The sequence below is a fragment of the Heloderma suspectum genome, chromosome 6, assembly GCF_057233095.1.
Source record: "Heloderma suspectum isolate Gila_16-S chromosome 6, 16-S_ref, whole genome shotgun sequence".
Classification (NCBI taxonomy): domain Eukaryota; kingdom Metazoa; phylum Chordata; class Lepidosauria; order Squamata; family Helodermatidae; genus Heloderma; species Heloderma suspectum.
This window is the reverse complement of record NC_139463.1, coordinates 105,259,095-105,283,816: the sequence shown is the minus strand read 5'-3', so window position 1 is coordinate 105,283,816 and position 24,722 is coordinate 105,259,095. Positions and strand designations below refer to the sequence as shown.

The window sequence follows — 24,722 nt, the reverse complement described above, 5'->3', positions numbered from 1 at the left end:
GCATGCAAAGCGTGTCCTCTTCCACTGACCTACAGCCCCTCCTGCAATTCCACTTCCTTTCCCCATCTTCCCATTTCCAGTCCATGGGATTCTCACACTCTCTCCCTTCCATGGTTTCTTCCCTGATCCCAAACGACGTGGACTGACAAAATCAAGTTAAGCAGAATCACAGCACAAGAATGAAGGAGGTACACTATGTACTAGGGATCAGCAGTGGCTGTTTCCTAGGCCAAATCTCCCCCTCCCAACCCTGGTTATTGTATGGGGGGAGCAATGACCAGGACCACAAGACAGGCCAATGGCCCACTTTCAGAACTGCTATGAGGGCTTTCCACAGATTGGCCCTCGCGTACTATGACTGGCTGACCAGAATCCTTCTCTCTCAATCTCACACCCTTCCCCCTCTTTCATATCTTTATGATCCACCACCTCCATTTTGCATTGTCCCTTTTCTGATCCCAACTTACTTGAACCGATGTCTTTTTCTCCTTTTCTGGTTTTCTAATTCTGGATCCTTTTTCTTGGGGTATGTTGTTATTTGTAACCCACAGGACTGTAATTTAAAACGAAAGTAAGCTATAAATAAAACATTTTTAAAGCTTTGCCTAGAGCTGGGTGGCTGGCATATGTTATGCAGACTATGAGAACCAGCATAGTACAGTCACTGTAGCGCAGCTTTCCAAGCAAGCCTGCAAAGGTCACCAGTTCACAAGAACTGTTAGCTGCCTGCTATCTATGCATGCTTATATTCTACATGCATAAATAAAGAAATGAACGTACAGCACATCAACCACCAGAAGGAAAGGAAAGGAAAACACCCTCAACTGCCTTCTGACTCACAAAAGCTTCTTTGCCAAGCAAAGGGGCTCCTTGCAAACCTGGCATAGTGAGCAATGTTGGGCTTGGAGTGGCAAGACCTGGTTCATTCTGCCAGTGGCCTTTTGCAGGGCTGACAGAAGACATTTGCTGCCTGATGGCCTCCTGCCGTTCTATGCAGTGGAGGCTGGTGGCTCGAATGTCAGTGGGGCAGTGGATCTGCTCCAGGTTTCAGTCAGAACTCTAAAGGAGCTATCCAAGGTGCTTCGCAGACCGGCAGTTGAATCTTACTCCAACATCAACTGCCGCTACTATTCCTGAGGGCAGCCAGGTAGCCTAGGGGGTTTAGGGTGGGCCACATGCCACTCTGTCCTCCAACACATTGCCACCCCTCAGAATCTCACTCTGCCTAAAGGCAGGGCCAGCCCTGGCATTTGGAAAGTGACTGTCTCTAGGCCGAAGCTACATAACAGGGCTGTTGTGAGGATAAAATGGAGACACGCCTACAATGGAGGCAGCTTTGGCCCAAAGTTTCTGGACTTCAGCCTCCTTCTCAGGGTCTCTGCGGAAGAGGAGAAGAAAATCCTCAAGATGAGGGCTGGATGTCTTTTGCTACACTCTGCCCCATTTCCAGTAGGCTCTGTCTCTGAGGCAGCGGACTCTTCCCCTCTTCCCCTGAATTGTCAGATGTGAGCAACCTTCTGCCCTCACCAGGCACCACTAAGCTCCACTCCTGATGCTCAAGGTCTGAGCCTTAGGAGACCTGGCAGCCTTCATCCGGAGAGCCTTCGGGGGGGGGCTGGGATCCAAGTTTGCTTCATAGTAAATGAATCCCATAAACATACTTTAAAAAAACAAAACAAACACATTCAGAAGCTTTCACTTAAAAGAAAGTTTCTGGTTGCCTCGAGTATGATGCCGAGTTTAAAACTGCGGTGGCAACATGTCCTCATGCCCTTTTCAGATCACAAGGTCAATTCAAAGACCACTGCCACCCTCCCCAGTGTATTCTGGTTTCAAACCTGGCAACTCTTGTGATTTTGGGGGTGCAGGGTGGAGGAGAGGATGGGTCATGACTTTTTTCATCTGTGAGAAGTCAGCACATTCAGGCTTCCTGATCACCCCAGTTGGCAGGAGGGATCCACTGCCGAGAGAAAATGTGTCACGCTTCTCAACTTGCCAGGAATCATTTCCTGAAAATTAAAGAGCAGCACAGCTTAAGGCTGGGTGCCAAAAATGCACAATCTATGCAGAAGGATTGCAGTCGGACAGAGGAAGGAGGCTCCCATGATTACGGAGCAACAAGATAATCAGTCTCAGGCAGCAGATTTGGGGGGAATTAAAGGTGGCATGGCTTCCCTTTCAATGTTTCACAATGTTTCACAGACAGAAATAAGCATTGGTGCCACGAGGGGAGCCCTTTGGGGCAGACGTCCAGGGCCCCACTCAGAAGAATGAGCAGGAGGGCATCCAAATGCAGCAGGGTTGGCTTCAGTGGAGGCTGGTGGCTCCGATCTCAGCGGGGTGGTGAATCTGCTCCGGTTCTCAGTCAGAACTCTAAATGAGCTATCCACGGTCCTTCAGTTCTGACAGAAACCCAGAGCGGATTCAGTTCTGACAGAAACCCACTGACCTCGGAGCCACCAGCCTCCCCTGGCTGGCCTACCACATTTTGAAGTAAGAGAAGTGAGGGTGAAATCCTATCAATTGCACCCTTGATGATCAGAAGCCCCCAAACTTGGAGGCATCTGATCATCCAATGCAGAGCAGGAGGAGCAGCAGAGGTGATCTTTGCCTCCCTGTCCTCCCTCCCTGCAGATTTTGCTAGACGATCTTGCAAGGGCATTTTGGAGAGTGGGGGGAAGGGTAACTTGTGTCCTGGTCTCTCCAGTATCCTCCCTTCCCTGCCCACCAGAGCACCTGCTTTCCTCCTCCTCCAGGGTTGCTTTTCCAACCTTGGAGGGCAGCCTGCATGGTTCTTTCTGCACCAGCTGCAAGGGGACGGGAGAAGGGGGTCGGATCTCCAACTTCTCCTTCTGAGGTCTGAGCACTATCTCCGACTGCAGAAGGGGGACTCTGAACAATCCTATGGTCCCTGGGACATTGGACCAGGGACCACAGGATTGCTCCCTCCTACTTGTTAACACCTAAACAGATGGCAATCTGTATTGCTCTGTCCCCCCAAGTAAGACCATGAAGCCCAAGGTCTAAAATTATGTAACTGTACCACCGGAAATAAGGAGAAGCTATAACACCTCAATTGTCATATTTGCCCCCACCTCACTGGTACTGAATGCTGTACTTTGTGTGTTTTATACTGCATTCACTTATTTCTTTTGTTTGTTTACAGAATTTATATACCGCTCTGTCTCTAATAAGATTCCTGAGCGGTGAACAATAGAAAAGGAAAAGGATCAAAATACAGAGTGATTTCGCAAATTGTGTGTCTTCTACATATTTAAACGTCAAGACCGTGTTTTGTTCTTTTGGTTAAAGATATACTAGGAAACAAAATCTAATTGTCCCACACAAGGTTATCAGCAGTTCAGTAAATTCATCAGTAGCAGCAGGTTGTAAAATAGCAGGCTGTGCCATGCATGCCACCTTAGGGATCATGCACAGATTATGCATGTGCACTAGAGACAAGATGCCATCCATTCCCCACTCTGAGATTTAACTTTTTGAGCCTGGCTTACCATATTTTCAACTAAGTGAAGTAATACACATTACTATCAAAAAGGTGGCGGCGGGGGGGGGGGGGGGTTCTGTGAAACCATAGCGTCCAGAGTCTAACCACTAGCAGAAGCAGCGAATAACAGGGCCAGACAGAGCTGACCTATAGGGTGCACACGCACACATACACCCCTATCCTAGAAAGTGCTCCTATGCAAACCCCACTGAAATTACTCTGGATCTGTGCAAGAGTACGGCAGGTTTGTTCCAATGAGGCTTATGTAGATAAACGTCCCACTGGGATGTGCCCCATAATAATACAGCAGCAGCAGGGGCGCAATTGGAATGTTTCATCCCAGGCACCAAAATCTTGGGCTGGCCCTTATCCTCATGCACAGATGCACCACAGTTTTGGGCAGTCATAGCTGGCACATAGGCATGACACCATCTGCCCTGCCCATCTTAACAGCACAAGCCAATGCATGTTACTCAGAAGTAAGTCCCATTGTGTTCCTTGTGTGTTTAGGATTGCAGCCTAAGCCCACCATCGCAGATAGATGGTTCCCTGCTGCAAGATGCCATTTTCCTGTCCTGCCTGTCTGAACCATGCTTCTTGCTCCCTTCCTCCTCCCTTCCCTCCTGTGTTAGCTGTAGGGTTCCATTCATCCCTGTTCCCGTCACGGAGCTTTGCAACGTCCTGAGTCACTGGCTGTGCTATTGACACAGACAGCCAGGGCATGCTGCCAAGGCAGCCAGCAAAGGGACTGGCCTGACGCATGGCTGGAGCTGCCAAAACTCCCTCGGTCCTCCTAGCAACAGAAAGCCAAAGCCGCTCAACCTGCATAGCAGCAAAGGAAAACCACCCAAAAAGCAACAACTAACCCCCCCCGCCCCAAACCTAGATGTGACCCAGAAAAAGGGTGCCTAGACTCACTTCCCCAAGAAGCAGTACCTTGCTGAAGTTCACCTCTTTTCAGGGTCTGTTTCCTTGTGATATGAAAAAGAGATGGAGGCAGGAGACAGCACACTGGGGACTTACACTGTCTTTGTAAATCTGTCTGTTTACAAATCTGCAAGCAAGACTCCAAAAGCAGGCAGCACAGCTGCTAATCCTGCATCAGGTTTTCAAAGAGGAATGATTACAGAGTATCCACACACACACCAAGGTTGGAACAGAGAGGCTGGAACTCTTTTAGACAGAGTTTTGCCAACTCTGTCTAAAACTCCTGGTTCTCCAACTCTCTTTGTGTCTCTGCTTAAAACCAAACTGCTTCTTTTTTGGCCCACATCCCACCACCAAGATTTTAGATCCCACCCTGCAGACAGATTGCTAATTAATGGCATGCTCTCTCCAGGGAGGCTTGCCTGGTGCCTGTGCTGCTCTTTTCAGCACAGACCTTTTCATTTTCCAGGCTTTTTAAAAACAGAATTTTAATATTTTTAGCTCTATATCTGCTGTTTTATTTTATTGTAATTTTTTTAAAGATAGAATTTTAATTTTAAAGTTGTGTCATCTACTCCGTAAGAATGCAAGAGCCGTGCTGGATCAGTCCAAAGGTCCATCTGGTTTAGCATCCTATTTCCAAAGTAGCCCACCAGATGCTCCAGAAAGCCCACAAGCAGGTCATAAAGGCAATGGCCTTCTCCTGATGTTGCTCCTCAGCAATTGGTTTCTGCTTCTGGAAACAGAGCAGGGCTGCAGAACCTCAGGCCTGGGGGCTAACTCCAGGTCTCTTGGGGCCCTAATCTGGCCCTCCAGGGTTCCCCAAAAGGCCTTGCCTCTTCCCCCTGGCCCTGACCCTTCCCACTGATCATTTGATGGCTTTTCTGCAGTTTTCCCCCATTCTAAAAGGTTGAAATGCTTCTCCTAAGGCTTACTTACTGGCAGGAAGAGCTTTAAGCTACAATATGCTGCTATTCTTTTTGTAATTTGACTGTGCCCCTTTTGGCTTCAGCCCCACCCACCACAGCAACACGGCCCCCAAAAGCTTCTCCTTTTAGCCCTGAGCTGAAAGAGGTTCTGGACCCCAGATACAAAGGTTACATATAGCTATCATTCAGCCTTCTTCAACTTGGTACACTCCAGATATGCTGGACTATGCTGGCTGGGGGATTCTGAGAGTTGTAGTCTAACACATCTGAACAGCGCCAAGCCGTTATAATGCTATAATGACTGGTAGCCTAATAGAGAATACTCTCATTCCATTTTTTCAGAACATAATTAACAAGAGTGGCATCAACTATCCCTATCTCTTTGTCAGCAAAATTATCCCAGGAAGCCACACTGTTTATCTCCTGGCTCACTCTCTGAGGATAGTGCTCTCTTGACAAACAGTAGCAACCATACATTTTTCCTCCTGCTCCTGAATCTACTGCCAAGCCAACCGATCTCATTCATAGGATGACCCTTGAGAACTCGAAAGAGGGAAAAAACATCCTCTCTATCCACTTTATTCATGCCACGCATAATTTTAGAATCCTCCCTTATATCCCTCCCCACTCTTATGTAACACAATGCTATACAAGTCTACCCAGAAGGAAGACCTATTGTTTTCAATGGGGCTTACTCCCAGATCAACATGCATGGGATTGTGGTCTCCCGCATTTCTCCCACCCGTGCGCTAGAAGCCCCTTCCTTGAAGACAAGGTGCTCTGACCCCCTGATCATTTTGGATGCCGTTTCAACACGTCTCCCACCTCTATGAGATAATTTTGGAGATGGCTGATCAGAACTGTACATGGTATCCTATGTGTGGCTACATACTTTATTCATAATTTGTAGCATGTTGAGACCTGAAAGGGAAACAAAACAAAACAAGTCACCCTCTTCCAGTTTATAAACAGAGGCAGGACTGCCTTTTTTTCTGGCTCAGGTTCCTGTAATGGCTGTCTGACAGTCAGAAATTCATCAGATAAAGCTTTTCCCCCCAACAGCAATCTACATACTAGAAAAAGCTTCTGCTGCTGAATTTGTTTGTCATGCAACTGTTAAAAGATGAGGGGTGGGGAGAGAGATAACACTGTTACCTTCCATAGAAGAGAAGGGGAAGCTGTTGCTTGTTGGCTTATGCTAATTCATTTACAATGGGTTGGATCCAGATTTAGTCAGGCTTAAAATAGATTCATTGGAATCTATGGGGCCAGTGTTGGCTCTGGGTTTTGGAAGGCCCTTGAGCAAGATATCCTCAGTGGGGCCCCTCCCTCAGTGAGCATCTGCTGCTCCTCTTTCTCACAACCACCATCATCTGGGCCAGAGCAAGAGGCAGTGAAGAGGCAGGTTGCAATGGCAACAAGGAGCAGCTCCGGGGGCTCTTGTCAGTGGGCCCCTTCTGGGGTGTGGGCCCTCAGCAAATGCCCAAGTATGCCTACCTTTAACACCTGCCCTGAATAGGACAAGTAAGTCATGACTAACTTGCCTATTTCTACCTTTGAATTTTATTTTAATTATTTTAATACATTTTGCACACCACCTTATGATTTGATAATGAATTGTGGTATATAAAGATTTTAAATAGTTCGAAATAAATTTAAGTCTATTAGATTTCAATGGGTCCTGCTCCAACTATGACTAAATTTGGACCCGGCCCACTATGTGCAAATTTAAAATTGCCAATAACCCAGCATCGTGGACGACGTAAAAACAGGCACAGAACTTAAATACCGAAGCAGTTTAGTGGTAAGCATTAGAGATAATTGTAACACTAGTAACTTGACTCGTTAACAAGGTATACTTAATTGGGTAATAGCCAAAATGACGATGAGAGGCACTCTACTCATGCGCGTTGCTCTATGGTGCTTCTGCTGAGCGAACAAAAATCGACACCCGGTGGAGGTGGACGGACTTCCGGCAGCGGCCATATTGAAGCCAAGAAAGGAACGTTCATTTTGGGGGTCGGAAGTCACTTCCTGCTTGTGTGTTGTTGTTTTTTAAACAATCCCTCTGTTGAACCGACTTCCGGCCGAGAGGGAATAGCGGAGCGGGGGTCTCCGTAACGGCCATCATTAGCATAATAAACATAACAAATGCATTATTGGTAGTCAATACTTCCGGCCTTCCTATCCCTTTTCGTTTCTCTATTGGGGGAGGGGGTGGAAAAATCGGGTTCTCGAGAGGCGGGCGCAGAGAGCGCATGCGCAAAGCGACCCGGCAGGGTACATGAGTTTCTTCCGGCAGAGGGGATTTTTTTTTTTTTTTTTTTGCGCCCTCTCAAACCACCTTAACCGCGAGGGGAAAGCAGAGGGGGAGGAGGAACCGTCGGAGCGCGCGCGAGGGGTGTGCGCGCCTGCGCGGTCTGGCCCGCCATTCGAACCCCTCCTCCCCCGCACCACCTCTTCCCGGGGTGTGAAAAACGACAAGCTATGAGGGACCGAACGCGCGAGCTCAAAGAGGTGAGAATTCTCCCCCCCCCCCGGCGCCCTCGTCCCCTCGCGCGGCTGGCCACGCCCACGACGGCCGTTGTTCCGCCCTCTTCCGTTGCGCCTTTGCACCTCCGGCCACTCTTGCCTCGTCGTCCCCCCCCCCCGCCAGTTCCTTCGCCTTCCAGGCTGTTCTTTTCTTCTGCCCGTCCCCCCCGCTGCAGTCTTACTTGCGTTCTCCGCCTCCCTTTCTTTCTGCGTTCTGACTCAGGAGCCGTTTACTTTCTTCGGGTTGCCTGACTCCGTTTCGGACCCCTCACCCTCTATAGCATTCCTCCCCCCCCCGCGCGCGCAACTTTTCCTGACTCCCAGCCCCCGTCATCCCCTCTCCCTTGCTAGGAGTTCCTATTTTACTTTGCTTTTAACTGCCCCTGCCCCTGAAATGCGGAAATTCTAGCGACAGGCGCCTTTCCCATCCCATCATCTCCGTGGCAGGAAGTTTCGCTCGGCCTGTGTTTTGCTCTCAAGCCCCAGGCGTTCTGCTCCCCTTCAGCTTGTGTTTTGCTCTTTTCATCCCTATATTCTCACGTCGTCGTTGCCACCACTTGCTGCACCCTCCTTGCCCTCCTGTGTGTGTTCCTATCTCTCCTCCCCCTGCTAGGTTGCCTCCAAGCCCCATAATGTCTACCCCCAAAATGTTCCCCCACAATCTGCTCTCAAATGGCCTTCCACTGCCTTCCTTTCATTCCCCCCCCCCCGCTGCCTTTTATCTCCTAGTGTGTTCCCCAGATGAACTTGAGCACGCTCCGGGAGAGAGCGCAGGACAGGAAGGCCTGGCGTGCTATGGTCCATGGGGTCACGAAGAGTCGGACACGACTGAACAACAAGTGTTTCCCAGCCCCATCTTTACAGAACTGATGCCACATTGTCCCCTTTCCCCCTCAACTCCCCCTCGCTGTCTGCATAGAAGGCTTTCCCCCTGCCTCCAGTGTTTTGGAGGAAAACATTCTGAAAGGGGCTTCTGGCTCAGAGATTTCCAAAACTTGAAGGGAGAAGCTGGAGGTACTAACTCTTGTCAAGGCAATATTGCACACAGAACAAAAAGGGGGGTGGGACGATAGAGCACTCTCCTGACGTGTGGGAGCCAGTGCCTGGTAGAAGATAGTGTCAGACTTTGACTGGGGAAATCCATGTTTGGCCAAACATCTCACCAGGTGACCTTGGGTCAGTTACTATGCCTCAGGCTAACCTACCTTACAGGTGGTTGTGAAGGTAACTGGGGCAGCCCTATGGATGCTGCCTTGAGCTCTTGGGAGGAAGATCAGGATAGAAAAGTCATAATACAAATGTAATGTAACTGATGTTGAGATAAGGGGTTGCCTGCCAAGGGACTGCAAAGTGTATAAATGGCTTGGGGGTGAGAGAGATTGAGGAGCCCAATTTGATTCTGTTTTATTTCATCTATTATATTTCTATACCGCCCCATAGCTGAAGCTCTCTGGGCAGTTCACAAAACCGGGTTTGTTTCAGGGTTTGAACAGGGTTTGCAGATGTCTTCCTACAAAAATAATCTCCCATTTATTTATGCATTGAATTCAAGATGCTTCTGGCATCCCAGCAATCAATGCTAGGTCTGTGTTCCTGTTATCTTTCTTGCTTTATGAATGATCCTTTAGTATGCCTCAGCCCCTGTGTATCAGCATGAAACATCTCGTCTTTACCTTCTAAAGATCTTACTGTCTGCCCTGACTGTGTCTCCTCTTATTGCCTCATGCTTGTTATTATTGTAGAAAATCCAGATTTTAAAAACACATTGTCGTTAACTTCAGCTGAGAGCTGTCATAGTTGCCTACAATGTTTGCTAGAAAGGAAGCCATGGTGGTTTCCCACTAAGATACGAAATAACTTTTAGTTTTGCTTTTATTTCAATTGCTAGTCAGTGTATCAAATTTTCCACAGGAAGGGAGTGAGCTGGCACATCTATAAACTAGGCACAATTGTATGCTCCTCAGGCTCAGCCTTGCCAGTTAAGCAGGGGCTGAATCATAATCTGTGGTTAAAGTTTAATTGGCTAAGACTTGTAGCCATAATTAAATAGTTGTAATATTCCTACCACCTATATAGATAGATTTTGATAAAGCAGGCTGTTGTCCTTTGAAAGTTTATGCCACAGTTAAATGAGTTAGCTTTGAAAGTGCCACCGTAGCTCTTGACGTCTTTAAAGCTACTCCTGGGTTTGTTCTGTAAGTTTCGCTTTTAGGTTTCATCCGTTGAATTCTGGCTTTATGAAAGCCATCTTGTGCACTTCTGTGGAAAGGTTGTTGTTGTTATTCAGTCATTAAGTCGTGTCCGACTCTTTGTGACCCCATGGGCCATAACACACCAGGCCTTCCTGTCCTCCGCTCTTTCCTGGAGTGTGCTCAGGTGGGGTATGCTTATTATTAGGAGGGCTGGTGTTCTTCAGTGTTGCATTGTATTTTCGGCATGCTCTTAGTTTAGTGCCTTGTAAGTAAAGCTCAACAGATAGAAGCTCCAGCCCTTTGCCTGAGCTTGACGCTGAGGAGAGGCTGTCCATGACTTCACCCTGAGTTTTGGAGTCACTGCAAGCGGGGCAGGGTTCTGGTGACTTTGGCAGGATGACATTCCTGACAGAAGAATGCAAGAAGGAGAGTGTGTGTGTTTAATTTTGCCTAAAATAGCACAAGGAGCTATGCAAGGTACTGAAGCTCTACCCCCAACCACTAAAAACCTCATTCAGCCATTTTCTGGCTTTTGAAATTTCACTTGGCATTTACTATGTACTTTCAAGCTTTAAAAAATGCCCCTTACTGCTCACAAGTAAAAATTTGGGGTCCAAGTGAGTTGGAGCGAAATGCAGTTAAAGTACATGGTTAGTGCCCCATCCAAACCACGGCTCCTCTGGTTGGGGACTTCATCTTGAAGTCCCTACAGTATTTACTACTGCCCATTTCCAATCTACTCTGGTTGGGGACTTCATCCTGAAGTCCCTGCGGTATTTACTACTGCCCATTTCCAATCTACCAATCCAATCTACACATAGCTTTTTAGTATATACTGAATTAAGAGATTAAAGCAAGAGTGCTTCCTGTGTGGGAAGCTCTCAATGCCCAGGTCATCTTCCAGTTTTCTTTTTGCATGGAATGACATGTGTGCAAATTAGTGAGCTGATATCTAGCTTTGTTATTTCATAAGACACAGTGGCCAAGTTGGGTTCCACACAGGAAAATGGGTGGTATGGCGATTATCCAAAGCCAAAAGTCATTGACAATTATAGGTCTACAATTTTATCTAGTTATGCATCCTATTATTGTAACCAACAGTAATCTAGCATGCAGGTACCCATTCTGTGTGCCAGTATGTACAGTCATGTTCAGATGTACATCCAGTTGGCATTTGGCAATCCTCTGACATCTTCTGAAGCTTACCTTGACATCAGAGTATCACCTACCATTCTCAAACGTCTGTATTAGTCTAAGAGTACAGGGAGTCTGTTGATATGCTATATGGAGGAAGACCAGGATATGAAAGTCCCAGGTACAATACAGTCTTGTCTCTTCTTAACAACTGTTAACTTGATGCTAGGTCAGCTTATGTTGTGTCAGGTTTTTAGGCAACCTTGAAATACTAGGTTTTATTCACTCCTGTAATGCATACCTTCTGCACTGAGTAAAATGCAATGAGATTTTTTTTTTGTTTTAAATCATTGCTCTTAATTTTTAGCTGTTCTGGAATCATTTTTAAAGCTGAACAGTGGAATAGGAATATTTGTTAGTAAAAAATACTTTCATCTAAGAGGAACAGGCTTCTTTGTACATTTTTCTGTCCCCTGTCACACATGAGCAGTACATGCTTTCTTGGGCACACCTGATTTCCTTCCTCCCTCTCTCTCTCTCTCACAGAAAGATGATGACTCGGACAGCGAAGGAGCTGAACATGTGGCTCTGGTCATGCAGCCAGGAACAGCGAAATTCAAAGACTCTCCAGATCCCACTGATGCATTCTTCCAAATGGTACCATATCTTTCTGAGCAGTTAGAAAGTTGGCTGTCCTTCTGCCTTCTGTGTGTACGCATAAATATATACAGGCGTTCCCATCATTATAAAAGGCGTTATTTTCACTCACTCATAAAACTCTTCTTCAGTCTCTGATCTCTTCTTTTTCCCTGCCTTTCTTGATACAATTGCCTGATCTACTCCAATATTGCAGAAAGTATAGGCAGGCAAAGGGGTAACCCCTCCCACCCAGATGCCATTAGGCTTTGCTGCTCTAAAATGTCAAAGGGCTGGATATCCCTCAAACAAGGGAGGAATAAGAAGGTGCTTGTCTTCAAAGCCCTCTATGGCCTGGGACTGGGATACCTGAAGGATCTCCTACCTCCCAATCAGCCTGCCTGCATGTTGAGATCTTCAGAGGTTCTCTTCGAGGTGCCCCCACCAACTGAGGTGAGGCAGGTGGTGACACATGGGCCATATTGATGCCCTGACTGTGGAATAGTCTCTCCAGAAAGGTTTCCCAGTGCCTACCTTACGATATTTCCTGCAACAGGCAAAACCTTTTTTATTTTTCCATTCCCTCTGAAATTGGTTTTATGCTGATTTTATATCCTATTTCTATTTTGTGTGTTTTAACGTTCTTGTTTCTAAGGATTGAATTTCCTTTTTAATATGCTGTAAGGTGCTCTGGGTAAAATAGTTTTGAAGGGTGGGATGTATGTTTTTGTTATAGCAAGTAAGATGAAGAGGACTTGAAAGGGTTTGGATTCCAACGCCAGTGAGCAATTTTTGGTAAATTAAAACTGCATTAGTATTACCTTGAAAACAGTGGAGTTTTCTCACAATTTCTTGTGGATGAAAATCACTTCAGCTGTTTCTAGAGTCTCTTGGAACCTCTAGATTATGCTTTCTGCTTAGGTAAATAGATATAAGATGTAGTTAAGCCACTTGGCTATGGCAGTTAGTGGTGGTTTGTAGTTAGTAGCAATGAGATATGTGTGATTTTTTTCAGGCTACAGAGATGCCTCTATTAACCAGTTCTCTTGTTTGGTAGAGATATGGGGCAAGGAAGCATGTTTTCTTCTGGGGTGTTGTCAATAAGTAGCCTCAAAAATAGTTGGACCAGGGAGAGTAAAAGAATGACTTTAGGTATATCATTAAAGGTTCTGAGCTCTCTAAGATGAGATCATTTTCTTTCTTTCTTTTTTCATTTATTTCATTTCTATACCACCCAATAGCCAGAGCTCACTGGGTGATTCACAAAAGATTCAGTAGTTGGAATTGACCCTTCCCATCCCTTCCCTTTTCAGACTGCTGGCATTCGTGAAGCCTTGAAGACTCTGGAAAGCAAAGTGAAAGATCTAGAGAAGCACCAGACTACAATTCTGGCCACGCCACTCCCTGAGGATAGTAAGTTTGCAATGGCGGGGCGTGGTGGCTGTTAAATCCACAGATTGTGAGCTGGGAATACACACACCTAGAGAGAAGAGCTCTGGAGGTAATGGACAGAGAATGGTTGGGGAAAAACTGAGATTACGGGGTAGGGTTAAGTGGTACTTAAATGACATAAATTAGACAACTCCAGAATTAGAATTAGTTTGATTCAAAGTATATGTTGTCCTTATTTCTTATTTGTTTACTACATTTCTATCCTGCCTTTCTTCTGTGGAACTCAAGGTGGTATATATAGTATTCATAGGCAGCTTCTTATCCAGGAACTGACCATACCCAGACCTGCTTAGCTTCATGGCACCTTGCAGAGTTACATAGGCAACATGGATAGATCCTTGCTCCGAAGGGTGGGGAGGAAAGAATTGGGGGAAATACTCTTATACATTCTTGAAGCATGTAGGAGTAAGCTTTAAGAGGACAAAGCAGAGGACAAATAGAAAAGGTGGGTTTTGAGGAGGGATTTGAAGGGGGAGAGGTGATACTATGTACATGATCAGAAAAGGAGGCCCATATGAAGAGAGCAGCAAGGGAGGATAGGCATAGTCATAGTCATTTAAGAGAAGAGGATACCATCTATTGGCTGAGGGCAAGGATGGAGAAGTAGAGGTTGTGGACTGGGATATAAGAAACAAGGGCTGAAAGATAGTGAGGCAAGGCCATGGATATCTTCAAATATAAGGGTAAGAAGTTTGTGCTGCATATGGAATGGACTGGGAAACCAATGAAGGGATCTGGGGATAGGCATCAACGTGGTCAGAGCAGTGGGAGAGATAAATTTTGCCAGTGGAATTCTGGATAGAAGTGAGAGAACTGAGGTATCAAAGAGAAGTTGCAGTAGTGATGGTGGAAGATGGCCAGAGAATGAACCAGAGTTCATTCCAAGGTGATGGGGGTGGGGGGAAGAGGCAGATTTTTGCAGACTTGTTTATGAAGAAACAATATGACTTGGCAATAGATTGGATTTCCACATTCAGTCTCCTGGCAGAAAGGTAGGAGGCTAGCAAAGGCTGATCCCGTAGCTTGCAGGAGCTGGATGTGGTAAAGAAGCACATATATACATACATACATACATACATACATACATACATTAGAGATGGGGTGAAATTAGTTCAATTTGCATTGTTATGCAATTGTACCAAATTTGCACAACCTGAACATGAACCAAAATGCAGTTAAACGTTGATATCCACTCTTTTCCAAAGTTTGCGATCAAAGTTTGCACACCAAAAAATTCATATACTGCAGAGCAGTACACACTTTATCTTTGAGAAGATTGTCTTCAAAAATGCCTATAATTTGAAAAGTGTGGACATGTTGAGAAATGCCCACAAAAATGCATATTAAGTTTTGTGTGGACTTTAAAAAAACAAATTTACAAACTGATGTGGAAATGAGATAGAACAACTTTAATGCAGGAAAAATGCGGAACTGAGGAGAACCAGACTTGTCAGATTTGTCCACTTCTAATATACATAAATACACACACACACCTTTAACAAGTCCCATGCAAATGCTACCTAATTCTCCTATGGCCCAATAGAAGCCCTTGAATTTTTAACCTTGTGTTTTCCAGGCATGAAGGAAGACCTGCAAAGGCTACGTGAGGAGATCAGGGAGTTGGCAAAAGACATTCGGACCCGCTTGAAGAGTGAGTGTGGGCAGAGGATGCGGCTTCAATAGGTGAAAGGGGGGGGCTCCGTGTCAGACCTCCTTGTCTCTGCTCTTCAGCTCAGGGAGAGGTGTCCTATGGGCTAAGGCTTCTGATTTCCATCTCCAAGAGAAAGCAATATGACTTAAAAATAGTCTTGGTTTTTTTCATTTAGAAATTGAGCCCAAGAAGGATGCAGAAGATGAGAATAAAAATTCCATCAACACCCGCATGAAGAGGACTCAGGTGAGGGACAGCTCAGCTAACTAGTAGGGGGCCCAGTGAGGAGGCAAGAGAGGTGTGCTTAACCCTTTATTTCCATTTCTATCTCAGCATGGGGTCCTGTCCCAACAATTTTTGGATCTTATCAACAAGTGCAACTCCATACAATCAGAGTACCGGGATCGGAATCTGGAGCGCATCAGGCGTCAACTGCAGATTAGTGAGTGTCTTCACTTGCTTCCGCTCAGTCCAGAGACTATTGCCTTTTAGTGCCAAACTGGTAATCTCTGTTACTGCAAGGTTGCTATTCACTAAAGCTGCCCCAGAAATCACAGAAACAAGTGAAGGTGCCAGTTATAGGGTAGATCAGGATTTGCCCAAAGCCATGTGGATGCTTTACGGCTAGGATGAGTCTCCCAAGTCCAAATATGATGTCCTATTAACTCTGCCACACTGCTGCTGTTTGGAGAGGGATATGCAGAAAAACATGAGCTATTGTATTAAGTATGCTAGCCAGGGGCATGTCTTTCACACCTCTATGATTACATCATCTGGCACAATTTTCTGTGTTTTTAAAAAGTAAATATCTAGCCTTTAGAGAATGCAGGTTGAAAACACGGGCTGTGCCTAATGCAGAGGCTAATGGGACTTCCACTGACCAGAAGATGGGTCTTTGGGATGTTTTTAAATCCGTCTTCTTTTCATGACTAGCAGAAGCAGAAGAAATAAACAAAATAAACAAGCATGCAAACTTAATTTGCAGAATACATTTTAGATTATAAAACCTTGCTTTTCATGGAGCACCTTATGTTGCCTTTTTCTTAAAAGCACACAACTCTGGCTGTGGTACAAGCAGTGTACAGTAGAATAGTGAGATTTGCATAATTAGTTTCCCATCAACACACTTTCATGAAGTGCTCATGAGAAAGGGAAGTGTGAGCAGTTCAAGGACATAGCTGCAGCAGTTCCCAGAATCATGACTTCTTCTAAGGATGTCTGTCTAAAATCCTTGCTGGCTGTATCCAGTTGAAGCTTCCTTTCTTTTGTGAGTTTGCAGGTATATGCATGACCAAAGGATAAAGCTGCCTACACCATAGAGAAGATGACTCTGCATTCTGGCCCTATGTGCTACTGTGTGGGAGCCTAGGCATAACAATAATCCTGTTCTGATTTTTATTAAAATTCTTAAAGCTCAGGCCACAACAACGGAACACTGGCCAGGTTTCCAGTTACTGGAAGTAAAGAACATTGGTGGCCTTTCTGAGGAAGAGAATTGCCACATGTTCCCCCTTCTGTGACTAATTTCAGGTGTGGGGTTAGCAGAGCTGGGGAGGAACACCTGCTTCTCTGTTCTCTGGCAAGATGCACTGAGGAACACAGTGTGGGGTGTGAATCAGGAAGGCATGAGATCCAGAAGAAGAAGGTAGATAAGATGTGTGTTTTCTAATTTGGCATTAGAAGATCTCATTAATTCTAGGGATCTGAGTTCTCTGAAGGTTGGCTACATTCCAACAGGCAGGGTTTTTTTTCCTGAAGAAATATCAAAGGATTTCTTGGGATGCAGGGGTGTGATTGAGGCTGTTGGTGGGGGCGGTGGTACAACTCTGGCTCTATATTCTCTTTCCCCACAACCGCTGCTATAAAATCTTGAAAGCCCTTTTGCTCTGCCTCTGAATGTGTGGTTTTATAATAAGTTACTGACGTGCTGCTGCTTGTATGCTAGCCAAGTCATCTTCCTGTGGAGACCAATAGCAGCTGTCTGTCGTCCTCTAAAGGAAGATGAACTTGAAAGCCGGGAGAGTGTACAAGCACACCTAACTTGGGATTTCACAGCCAAATGAGAGGAGGAAGGTTTTCCAGGTCTTTTTCTTTCAGATAGTACAGCCAGCCCAAAATCATGCAAAACAAACCATTGTCTGAAATTCCTGATAGTAGGTTGTGTTAGTCTCCCAACAGCAAATAAAAATGGCTTGTCTTCCAAGTGTCAGTGAGATGAATATGAAGAGACCCTTCGGTCCAGCCGCTCCATCCTTCAAATGAATTTGGAAACTAAAAGGAGACACGTTGTACATCATGTTGAATGGGAGTAGGGTCAGCTGTAAGAAGTCAAGCCTGAAATATGCCACAGGAGTGTCTGTGATATTAAGGTTAGATGATCTGTACAGAAAGCCTAAGAGCCATATTGGGACTCCTAGTTAAACATTTTCTGGTGACCGCACCACAGGCTCCACCCATGTTTAAGCAGGGCTTGAAATGTAAGCAGAGCCAGAGTATGTTGCTTCTCCACTGCCAGCCCCATCTTCTCCCATGGAAGGAAGAAGTATGAGGAGCCTGAGTCTGAGCCCTTACCTTGGAAAGGTTTGTTTATGGCTTCACACTTTGCTATGAAATACTCTCTATCTCACTGTAGAGAAAAAACTTACAAATATTTGAGCAGTTTTTGCAGGAACCCTAGGAGCTAGAAGGGCTTTTGGGCTTTTGTGGAATAATTTCTAGTAACCAGCAAATGATGATCCAGTAATTTTATATTTTATCTTTAAAAAAAACACCTCAAACAGGAAAGCAGCATTATTAATTGAAAGTTTTCAACTGCTAAATCTTGTCCAAAGCTTGGGTACATAACAGATTTTACCTTGCTCCTATAAGATATTAAAATAGGTGCCTGGAGGATATGTTTGGGGAGTGTTTGCACAGTTGAGGCGGCACAGCAGAAATTTACTAAAATAAAGTGAAGCAACCATCTAGAGAAAGCTATCTTCTAGTTTAACAGCTGTGGAATATCATTTTTTCTGTCTACACGGTGTTGAGATTTGAGCACGGAATGTCAGCCCCCTAACTGTATACCTGTTCTCCTTTGGTGATCCAGTGCGCCACCACAGGGCATTGTGGCGCCAGCGCAGAGTAGCACATGCGCTCACCTCAGTACTCCAGCGTGGCCTTTGGATTCTATTTTGGGAAGTGTGTCAGGCTAGTGCTTTGAACACTGGAGATACTGGACTTCTGGATTCTGTCCCCTGTTCCAGAATAGGGCTGGTGTTGTAAGAATTCATGTAGGGGTGCTGAGAGCAAGGAAGTCTGGATTTAGTTCCCAATTCTGACAGGAGAGCAGAGAAACTCTTGTTTTGTGCTGAGGCTGTATTCTTCATTCCCTTTCAGCCAACAGCGGGGTGGTATCGGATGAACAGCTGGATCAGATGCTGGAGAGTGGTCAGACAGAGGTGTTTGTCTCCAACGTGAGTACCAGAAGGTGGAAGCTTTGGAGGGGGGAGGTAGGGGAACTCATGGGTCTTGGGGTACTTAGCCTCCCACACCTCCTCCCCACAGATCATGAAGGACACACAAGTGACGAAGCAGGCTCTGAATGAAATTGAGACACGGCACAGTGAAATCCTCAAGCTGGAGCGCAGCATCCAGGAGCTACATGAAATGTTCATGTACTTGGCCACGGAGGTGGAGCTGCAGGTATGAAGTGGAGAGGAGGAAGTGGAAGGGGGATGATTCAGGCGCCCTTGGGAAAACAGGAAGCCACGGAGGTGGAGCTGCAGGTATGAAGTGGAGAGGAGGAAGTGGAAGGGGGATGATTCAGGCGCCCTTGGGAAAACAGGAAGCCACGGAGGTGGAGCTGCAGGTATGAAGTGGAGAGGAGGAAGTGGAAGGGGGATGATTCAGGCGCCCTTGGGAAAACAGGAAGCCACGGAGGTGGAGCTGCAGGTATGAAGTGGAGAGGAGGAAGTGGAAGGGGGATGATTCAGGCGCCCTTGGGAAAACAGGAAGCCACGGAGGTGGAGCTGCAGGTATGAAGTGGAGAGGAGGAAGTGGAAGGGGGATGATTCAGGCGCCCTTGGGAAAACAGGAAGCCACGGAGGTGGAGCTGCAGGTATGAAGTGGAGAGGAGGAAGTGGAAGGGGGATGATTCAGGCGCCCTTGGGAAAACAGGAAGCTGCCTTATCCCGAGTCAGACCACTGGTCCGTTGTGTATCCGGGGTTTCAGACAGGAGTCTTTCCAGCTGTACTTGGAGATGCTGGGGATTGAACCTGGGGCCTTTTACCTGCAAAGCATGTGCTCTACCGCTTCCCCATTCTTGCTCCCCTGGTAGGAAGGGGCCAACTCTTGATTCTTCCTTTTTCTTACTCTGGCTTCCTACTGGCCTTCAGGTTCCTCTTGAAGTCAGTTACTAATATTGCCAAGTAGATGTATGTGCCTGTTGTAGGTTTTACTCAGAATTAATGTGGGTCTATTTACCATATTAGAGTCACTACAGGTTGAGAAGGAGCTCTTCTGTGGCTCATCTGTGTGTGCACAGCCTTATCTTCCTTTGATGTATTGGATGATTTCCTATGGGCCACCAGAGTTTGTTTGTTTGTTATTGATCTTACTTGTTTGATCTCTTCACCCCTAATGGCTCCAAACAGACCAACCCCACTCTTGCCTACCCATGGTGGAACCTCTTCACTCCCTCATCTTTCCTCTTTTTGCCCCAGAGCCAGTTGTCTTATCTCCTCACCACCACTGCCATTCAGCTCAGAGGTTTCTCCTTGCCTGAACCTCACCCCCTCCCCTTTGACTGCATTTAGGGAGAGATGATTGACAGAATAGAGAAGAACATTCTGGACTCGGAGGACTATGTCAAGAAAGGGCAGGTACACCTTCATACAGCCCAGGAAAACCAGAAGAAAGCTCGCAAGGTAAATTGCCCATGATGGTATCTTTAAAATGAAAAGACTGTGTGTGTATCATGCTTGCTTGCATTTCTGCCATGCAAGTGCTGAACTAAGTATCCTGGGAATCTGCTTTCACTTAAAGGGAAAAAAAACAAGTTTCAAATCCTTATGGTTCCAGAGAGATGTTGAGGTTGGTGGGCAGCAGCTGGTAAAATCTCAGAAGCTGGAGGAGGGAGAGAGCATTAAGCAAGGCTTGCAGCGGCCAGCGTTTGGGGCTTTTCAGAGCTCCTTGTTCTTTCCTTCCTTTGGCTAGCAGAAGATTAATAAATATAGCAGGAGTTGAGAGCTCTCTGGCTGCTTTCCCACCCATCCGTCTTAATACCTTTTTGCCTGTTTTGTTTTGGGGCTCTGTAGAAGAAGTTCATGATCGCCATCTGCCTGACAGTCACAGTGCTCATCATCGTCGCCATCATTGGCGTATCCATTGCTGTTGGCTAGAAAAGCTCCCAGTTCTGCACCTCCCTTCACGCTGCATTGTTGGAACCTGATGGTGCGTACCGGAGGCAGGGGATGGAGAGATGCAAGGAACACCTGGATCAGATCTAGCTTGAGTAGAGACCTGGTAACCAGGCCAGATGGGCCTCTTGGGTTTCATCTCTCAAAGGTGCCTCATCTGTGGCTGTTCAGCTTTAACCTGTAGGCTGTGACATGCTTGCTGTAGCTCCTGTGCACTTTTGCAACAGCCCCTTGCACCTGCTATACAAGGGTGGGGCTTGATCAATTTCAGCCATCTCTGACTTTTACCCAGCAAAGCCAGAGTTGCTGTCCGCAGCTAATGGAGATTGAGGAATACATCACTGCCTGCTTGAGTGCATTTTGCCTCTTGCAAAGGCACTTAGGCTAAAAACAAAGGGTGTTAGGGTGCCTATTATGCAGATTAGAGAGGCTGACATAGGGGGTGGGAGGGCTACCATGCTACATGAAGTTGGAGTGAAGAGTTGTGACTCAGTCCCTTCCCTTATGAGTTTTGGATTTCCCTCCCACAGGGTTTCTCTCTGGCTTCATCTCCATTCTGGAACTGCGGTCCCCTGCTGGGGAGGCCTTTGCACTGATAGATGGCTGGTGGAGACACCACCTGCCTTCATCCAGTCCTGAAAGCACATGCTGCCTGTGGCTGCCTCCTCTCCTGTTACCCAGAATCAAGGATTCCCCATCCTTTTCCCTACATCCAAAACTATTTCCAGGTGCTTGTAAACTCTCAAGATCTAGAGCTCCCTCCTATTAGGGAGGCAGCAGGGGACTTGAAGCTGACTATTCTCACCCTGCTGCCTTCATCCTGAGCTGGCTTGTGGGGGTTTTGGAGGAATCCTTGATTTCCATCTGTGCCCCTTGATTGGAATGTGTTGTCTGTTTTGGTTGAAGCAGAGGCCTGCAGACCAGGATGTCTGGGTCCACACTTGTCTAAAATGTCTGTCAGTTTCTGGCAAGCTCTTTCCCTATTGACTTTAATTTTAAAGCTGAAACTTTCTGTGCCTCCCTTCTTTCAGTGTTCTCCCTCTCCCGTGTGCCTTAAGAGTTGCATACATACCCCTTGGTGAGCCTATGTATTATCTTTCCTTCTCCTTGGGATCTGTTTGTCCCCTTTTTAAAGTTAATTGATAGATATTCCAGTGCCAACCTTAAAAGGATTGGGACAAAGCCTCATGAACTTCGTCTTTGCTCCATCAGGAAACCACAACCTTGAACTGGTTGGCTTGAAAGCATGTCCAACGGGCTAGGTGGAATCAAGGTCTTGAAAGTAGGGTTCTAGCAAGGAATAACAGCCAGCACACCTGGGGTGTGACTGCAGTTCTTGTTGAATTGGATGGGGAAATCATGGAGGAAATGGAAGCCAAGGCCTTTTGGTCTTGTTCCTGAAAATTTGATATTTTGCTACTTTAAAAAAGACTGTCTAAATCAAAGCATTGATCAAAATGTTCCAGTTGCCTTGGAGATTGAATGTATTAAAAAGAAAAGAAAAGCAGCCTGACTCAAATTATTTTGTAATATAAAAAATAAAAGCACTTTTTAAAATGTCTGCAAAGCAGTGGTCTCATTTTTGTCCTTAGTGCTGAATTACCATCAGCCTTGGAAGCTTTGAGCTGAAACTGGTGGGCAGAGGCTGTGGGGGTCAGTCAGCATTAAGGGAGAGAGTTACTGCACAAACTCTTGAGATGCTTAGTTTTATTGCTGCTTCATAGTTTCCAGGCCTTGGCCATCGTATTGGAAACCGCTTCTTGGAATGAGGCTTGTTATAAAGTAAGCGTAGTTTGATACCTCTCTGCACAGCTTGTTCCATTACAGCCATTGTCTCAACCCACAGAAGAAGCTGTAGTTTCAGTAGTGATATGTTCTCCCCTGTGCTGCTGGGGATAGTAGCCACTGCCAGATACAAGTGATTCACTCTTGGGGCAAGGGGAGGAGAGGACATTTCATGGAACTTTTCTTGAGAAGGGGCCTCAGACTTTGCCTTAAACCAGATCTCCCAAGGTACAAGCTTGAGTGCCTATTCCAAATATAACAGAGCCATTTTACAAAGTAGCTGTGTTATACAGCTGTGTTATACTGCTGTGTTCTGTTACCTAGTGTGAAGGGAAGATGCACATTACTAGATAAAACTAGATGAAACAGCTGTGCCTAGAAATGTACAACTCCCCTTCACATTTTCACCATAGCAAACTGCAATAAGTGTAATCACCAAAAATCACCACTACAAGAACTCTGTTCCATATTTCTGCGTAAAGTGTAGGATTTCATATTTGATGCAATTGGGCATCCTGAGAAGTTCAGCACGCAATTTTCTAGCCTATAAGTCTGCGAGTGGCTGAATAGGTGATGGAAGTATCAAAAAGAGGTGACAAGCAGAATTCAAATGGTCTGCATAGCTCTTAGGTTCTGCAGTGGAAGAGTAGAGGTGGGGTCTGCTTTGAGAGAAAAAGAAGCCAAGGTTTCCCATCTGTCAGCTGCTTTCTGTCCCATATTTTAAGGTTTGGGGGGCAAGGTTGTTTCTTCCACTGACGTATCATTACTTTTGTTTCTCTCCCCACTTCCTGTCTCGGCCGGTCTTACAGGAAAGACTGTGGGGAGGACTGAACTGTGATGTGGGCTGTATGGTCTCCGTTTGATGCTTGTGGGTGAATGTTTGGTAATTTCAGAGACTGTGTAATATGCTTTTCCTGTTCAACGTCAATATCCTCTGTCATGCCAAACATTCAGAACAACTTTATTGTCTTAATAAATATAAATTGTGTGTGCACGTGTGTGATCATCTTTCATCAGTGCTCGGAATATAGACCCTAAGCTTATTCACATAACTGTAGATTATCCATTACTGATTAGGCAGCTATCAAGTGATTCTTTTGGTTGTGTGTAGTGGTTAATCACAAGGCAGCTTTCACACAAAGAGCTTTACAGCAATACCATTTGTTAACGGAGGGTAACATATCAAATGATAAGTATATGACTAGAGCATTATGGCTGTGGCTGTGTAACTTGATCTGAAACCACCCACCCAAGCACGCATTTCAGGAGGGAGGACTTGAGTAAGTTCTGCAAAATTGTATAAGTTATATTTTCCCCACCCTTAATCCTATTCTATGTTTGTACACCATGAGAAGGTAGAAGCCTCTTCTCATTCCGCCACCCCCAGGATGTCTCAAGATGCCTAGCTTGTCAGGCACTCTTGATCTGCATATTTTTAATCTCTCCCCAGCCTTTCAGTGCCCCCATTTCCCACAGTCTGTTCCATTTATTTTGCAGATGTATGCCTGCAGGTGGATGAGGGGGTTACCAGATACTTTGTGTCCATCATTATTAATTGGTCACATTTCAGGGTTCCTCGCCACTGCCTGCAGTTCAAGTCCGTTTATGCTGATAACTCTTGTGGTGGTGTAGGGGTGTACAGGCATTGACGGAGAAGTTACTACTTTGTGAGGGAGGGAGGATAACCTGACCACTGAGAAAATCATTATTGACCTGATGGAACTGCTGAAAAGGATGCAGCGCAATGGTCTTAAACTGTTCCTCATTGTTCTTCTAGGAGCTTAGAGCATTTAGGAATTCCCAGTGACCTTCCACCAACTGTAACAGCCAGCCTCATGTCAGCTGGCCGCCTGCTACAGAAGATGTTCTGGGTGCTGATTGCTTTATCTCTGCATAGTGGATTCTGAGTCTTATCAATCAAATACTAATGTTGAACACACAGCAATTTCTGTGTGTTCGAAGTGCTGTATGTACATCATGTCAGGAATCCTTACAACATCCTTGCAGGGGAGGTAGCAATAAATTCTTTACTGGGGAGGAGATGAGGTGGAGACAACAGTGGTTTCCCGAAGGCCACCTAGCGAGTGTGTGAAGGCAAGATGTGAATCAGAATGTCTAGGTTCACCGACAAGTCTTTTAGCCATGATACTGCACTAGTTCTCTCACACAACAGACAATATCGGTGGGATTTCAGTGAAAACCTGTTTCACCAGCCCCATAAAACTACTGTTCCCAGTGTCCCTTAAGAAGGAGCCAAGCTAGTTAAAAACTTCTAGAAGTTCCATAGTTTTGTGTCTTTGGGTATTGGTCTGGTTGGCCTCCCAGGTTCCCTTTCAACTCAATAGTTCTAGACTCTAAAAAAAATTTGTGTCAAGAGCCTTGAGCTTGTTAACAGAACTATTCAACTCAATAGTGGGGGGAATCAAGCTAATCTTCAGAACAAAATGATGGTACTGGACACTTTGCCAGGCCTGGCGAAATGTCATTACATGTGGAAGCTGTTAGATTACCAAAAGTCAGAAGGCATGACTTTAGCACCCTGCGTAAAAACTCTGTGCTAAAGCAGAATTATACAAAAT

The 24,722-nt window shown here is 45.8% G+C and overlaps 2 protein-coding genes across 9 annotated transcripts in view; one reads left to right on the top strand and one right to left on the bottom strand.

The window, feature by feature from the left end:
• Positions 1–7,280, bottom strand: part of STX1B (syntaxin 1B) — a 95,416-nt gene extending 88,136 nt beyond the window's left edge. For 3 of the 5 annotated variants that reach the window (XM_084806044.1, XM_084806045.1, XM_084806048.1), the window contains exons 1-4: positions 7,221–7,280; positions 6,187–6,282; positions 1,839–2,009; positions 468–553 (exon numbers count right to left, since the gene is read on the bottom strand). In XM_084806044.1, coding sequence (XP_084662170.1) covers positions 468–553; positions 1,839–2,009; positions 6,187–6,229 — 300 coding nt within the window. In that variant the 5' untranslated portion in view covers positions 6,230–6,282; positions 7,221–7,280. The remainder of the gene's footprint in view (positions 1–467; positions 554–1,838; positions 2,010–6,186; positions 6,283–7,220) is intronic. The other 2 variants (XM_084806047.1, XM_084806046.1) reach the window with 2 other exon arrangements.
• A 538-nt stretch (positions 7,281–7,818) lies between these two features.
• Positions 7,819–21,919, top strand: STX4 (syntaxin 4). 4 transcript variants are annotated; one of them, XM_084806049.1, is made up of 11 exons: positions 7,819–7,878; positions 11,766–11,876; positions 13,169–13,268; positions 14,884–14,958; positions 15,134–15,204; positions 15,292–15,400; positions 18,337–18,413; positions 18,505–18,642; positions 19,756–19,866; positions 20,257–20,392; positions 20,889–21,919. In XM_084806049.1, the coding sequence occupies exons 1-10, from the start codon at positions 7,849–7,851 to the stop codon at positions 20,338–20,340; spliced, it is 906 nt and encodes a 301-aa protein (XP_084662175.1). In that variant the 5' UTR covers positions 7,819–7,848; the 3' UTR covers positions 20,341–20,392; positions 20,889–21,919. The 4 variants fall into 4 exon arrangements, with proteins under 4 accessions (XP_084662175.1, XP_084662176.1, XP_084662178.1 ...); XM_084806050.1 differs by lacking the exon at positions 7,819–7,878 and adding an exon at positions 8,708–8,907; XM_084806052.1 differs by lacking the exon at positions 7,819–7,878 and adding an exon at positions 10,232–10,562.
• Positions 21,920–24,722: the final 2,803 nt, after the last annotated feature.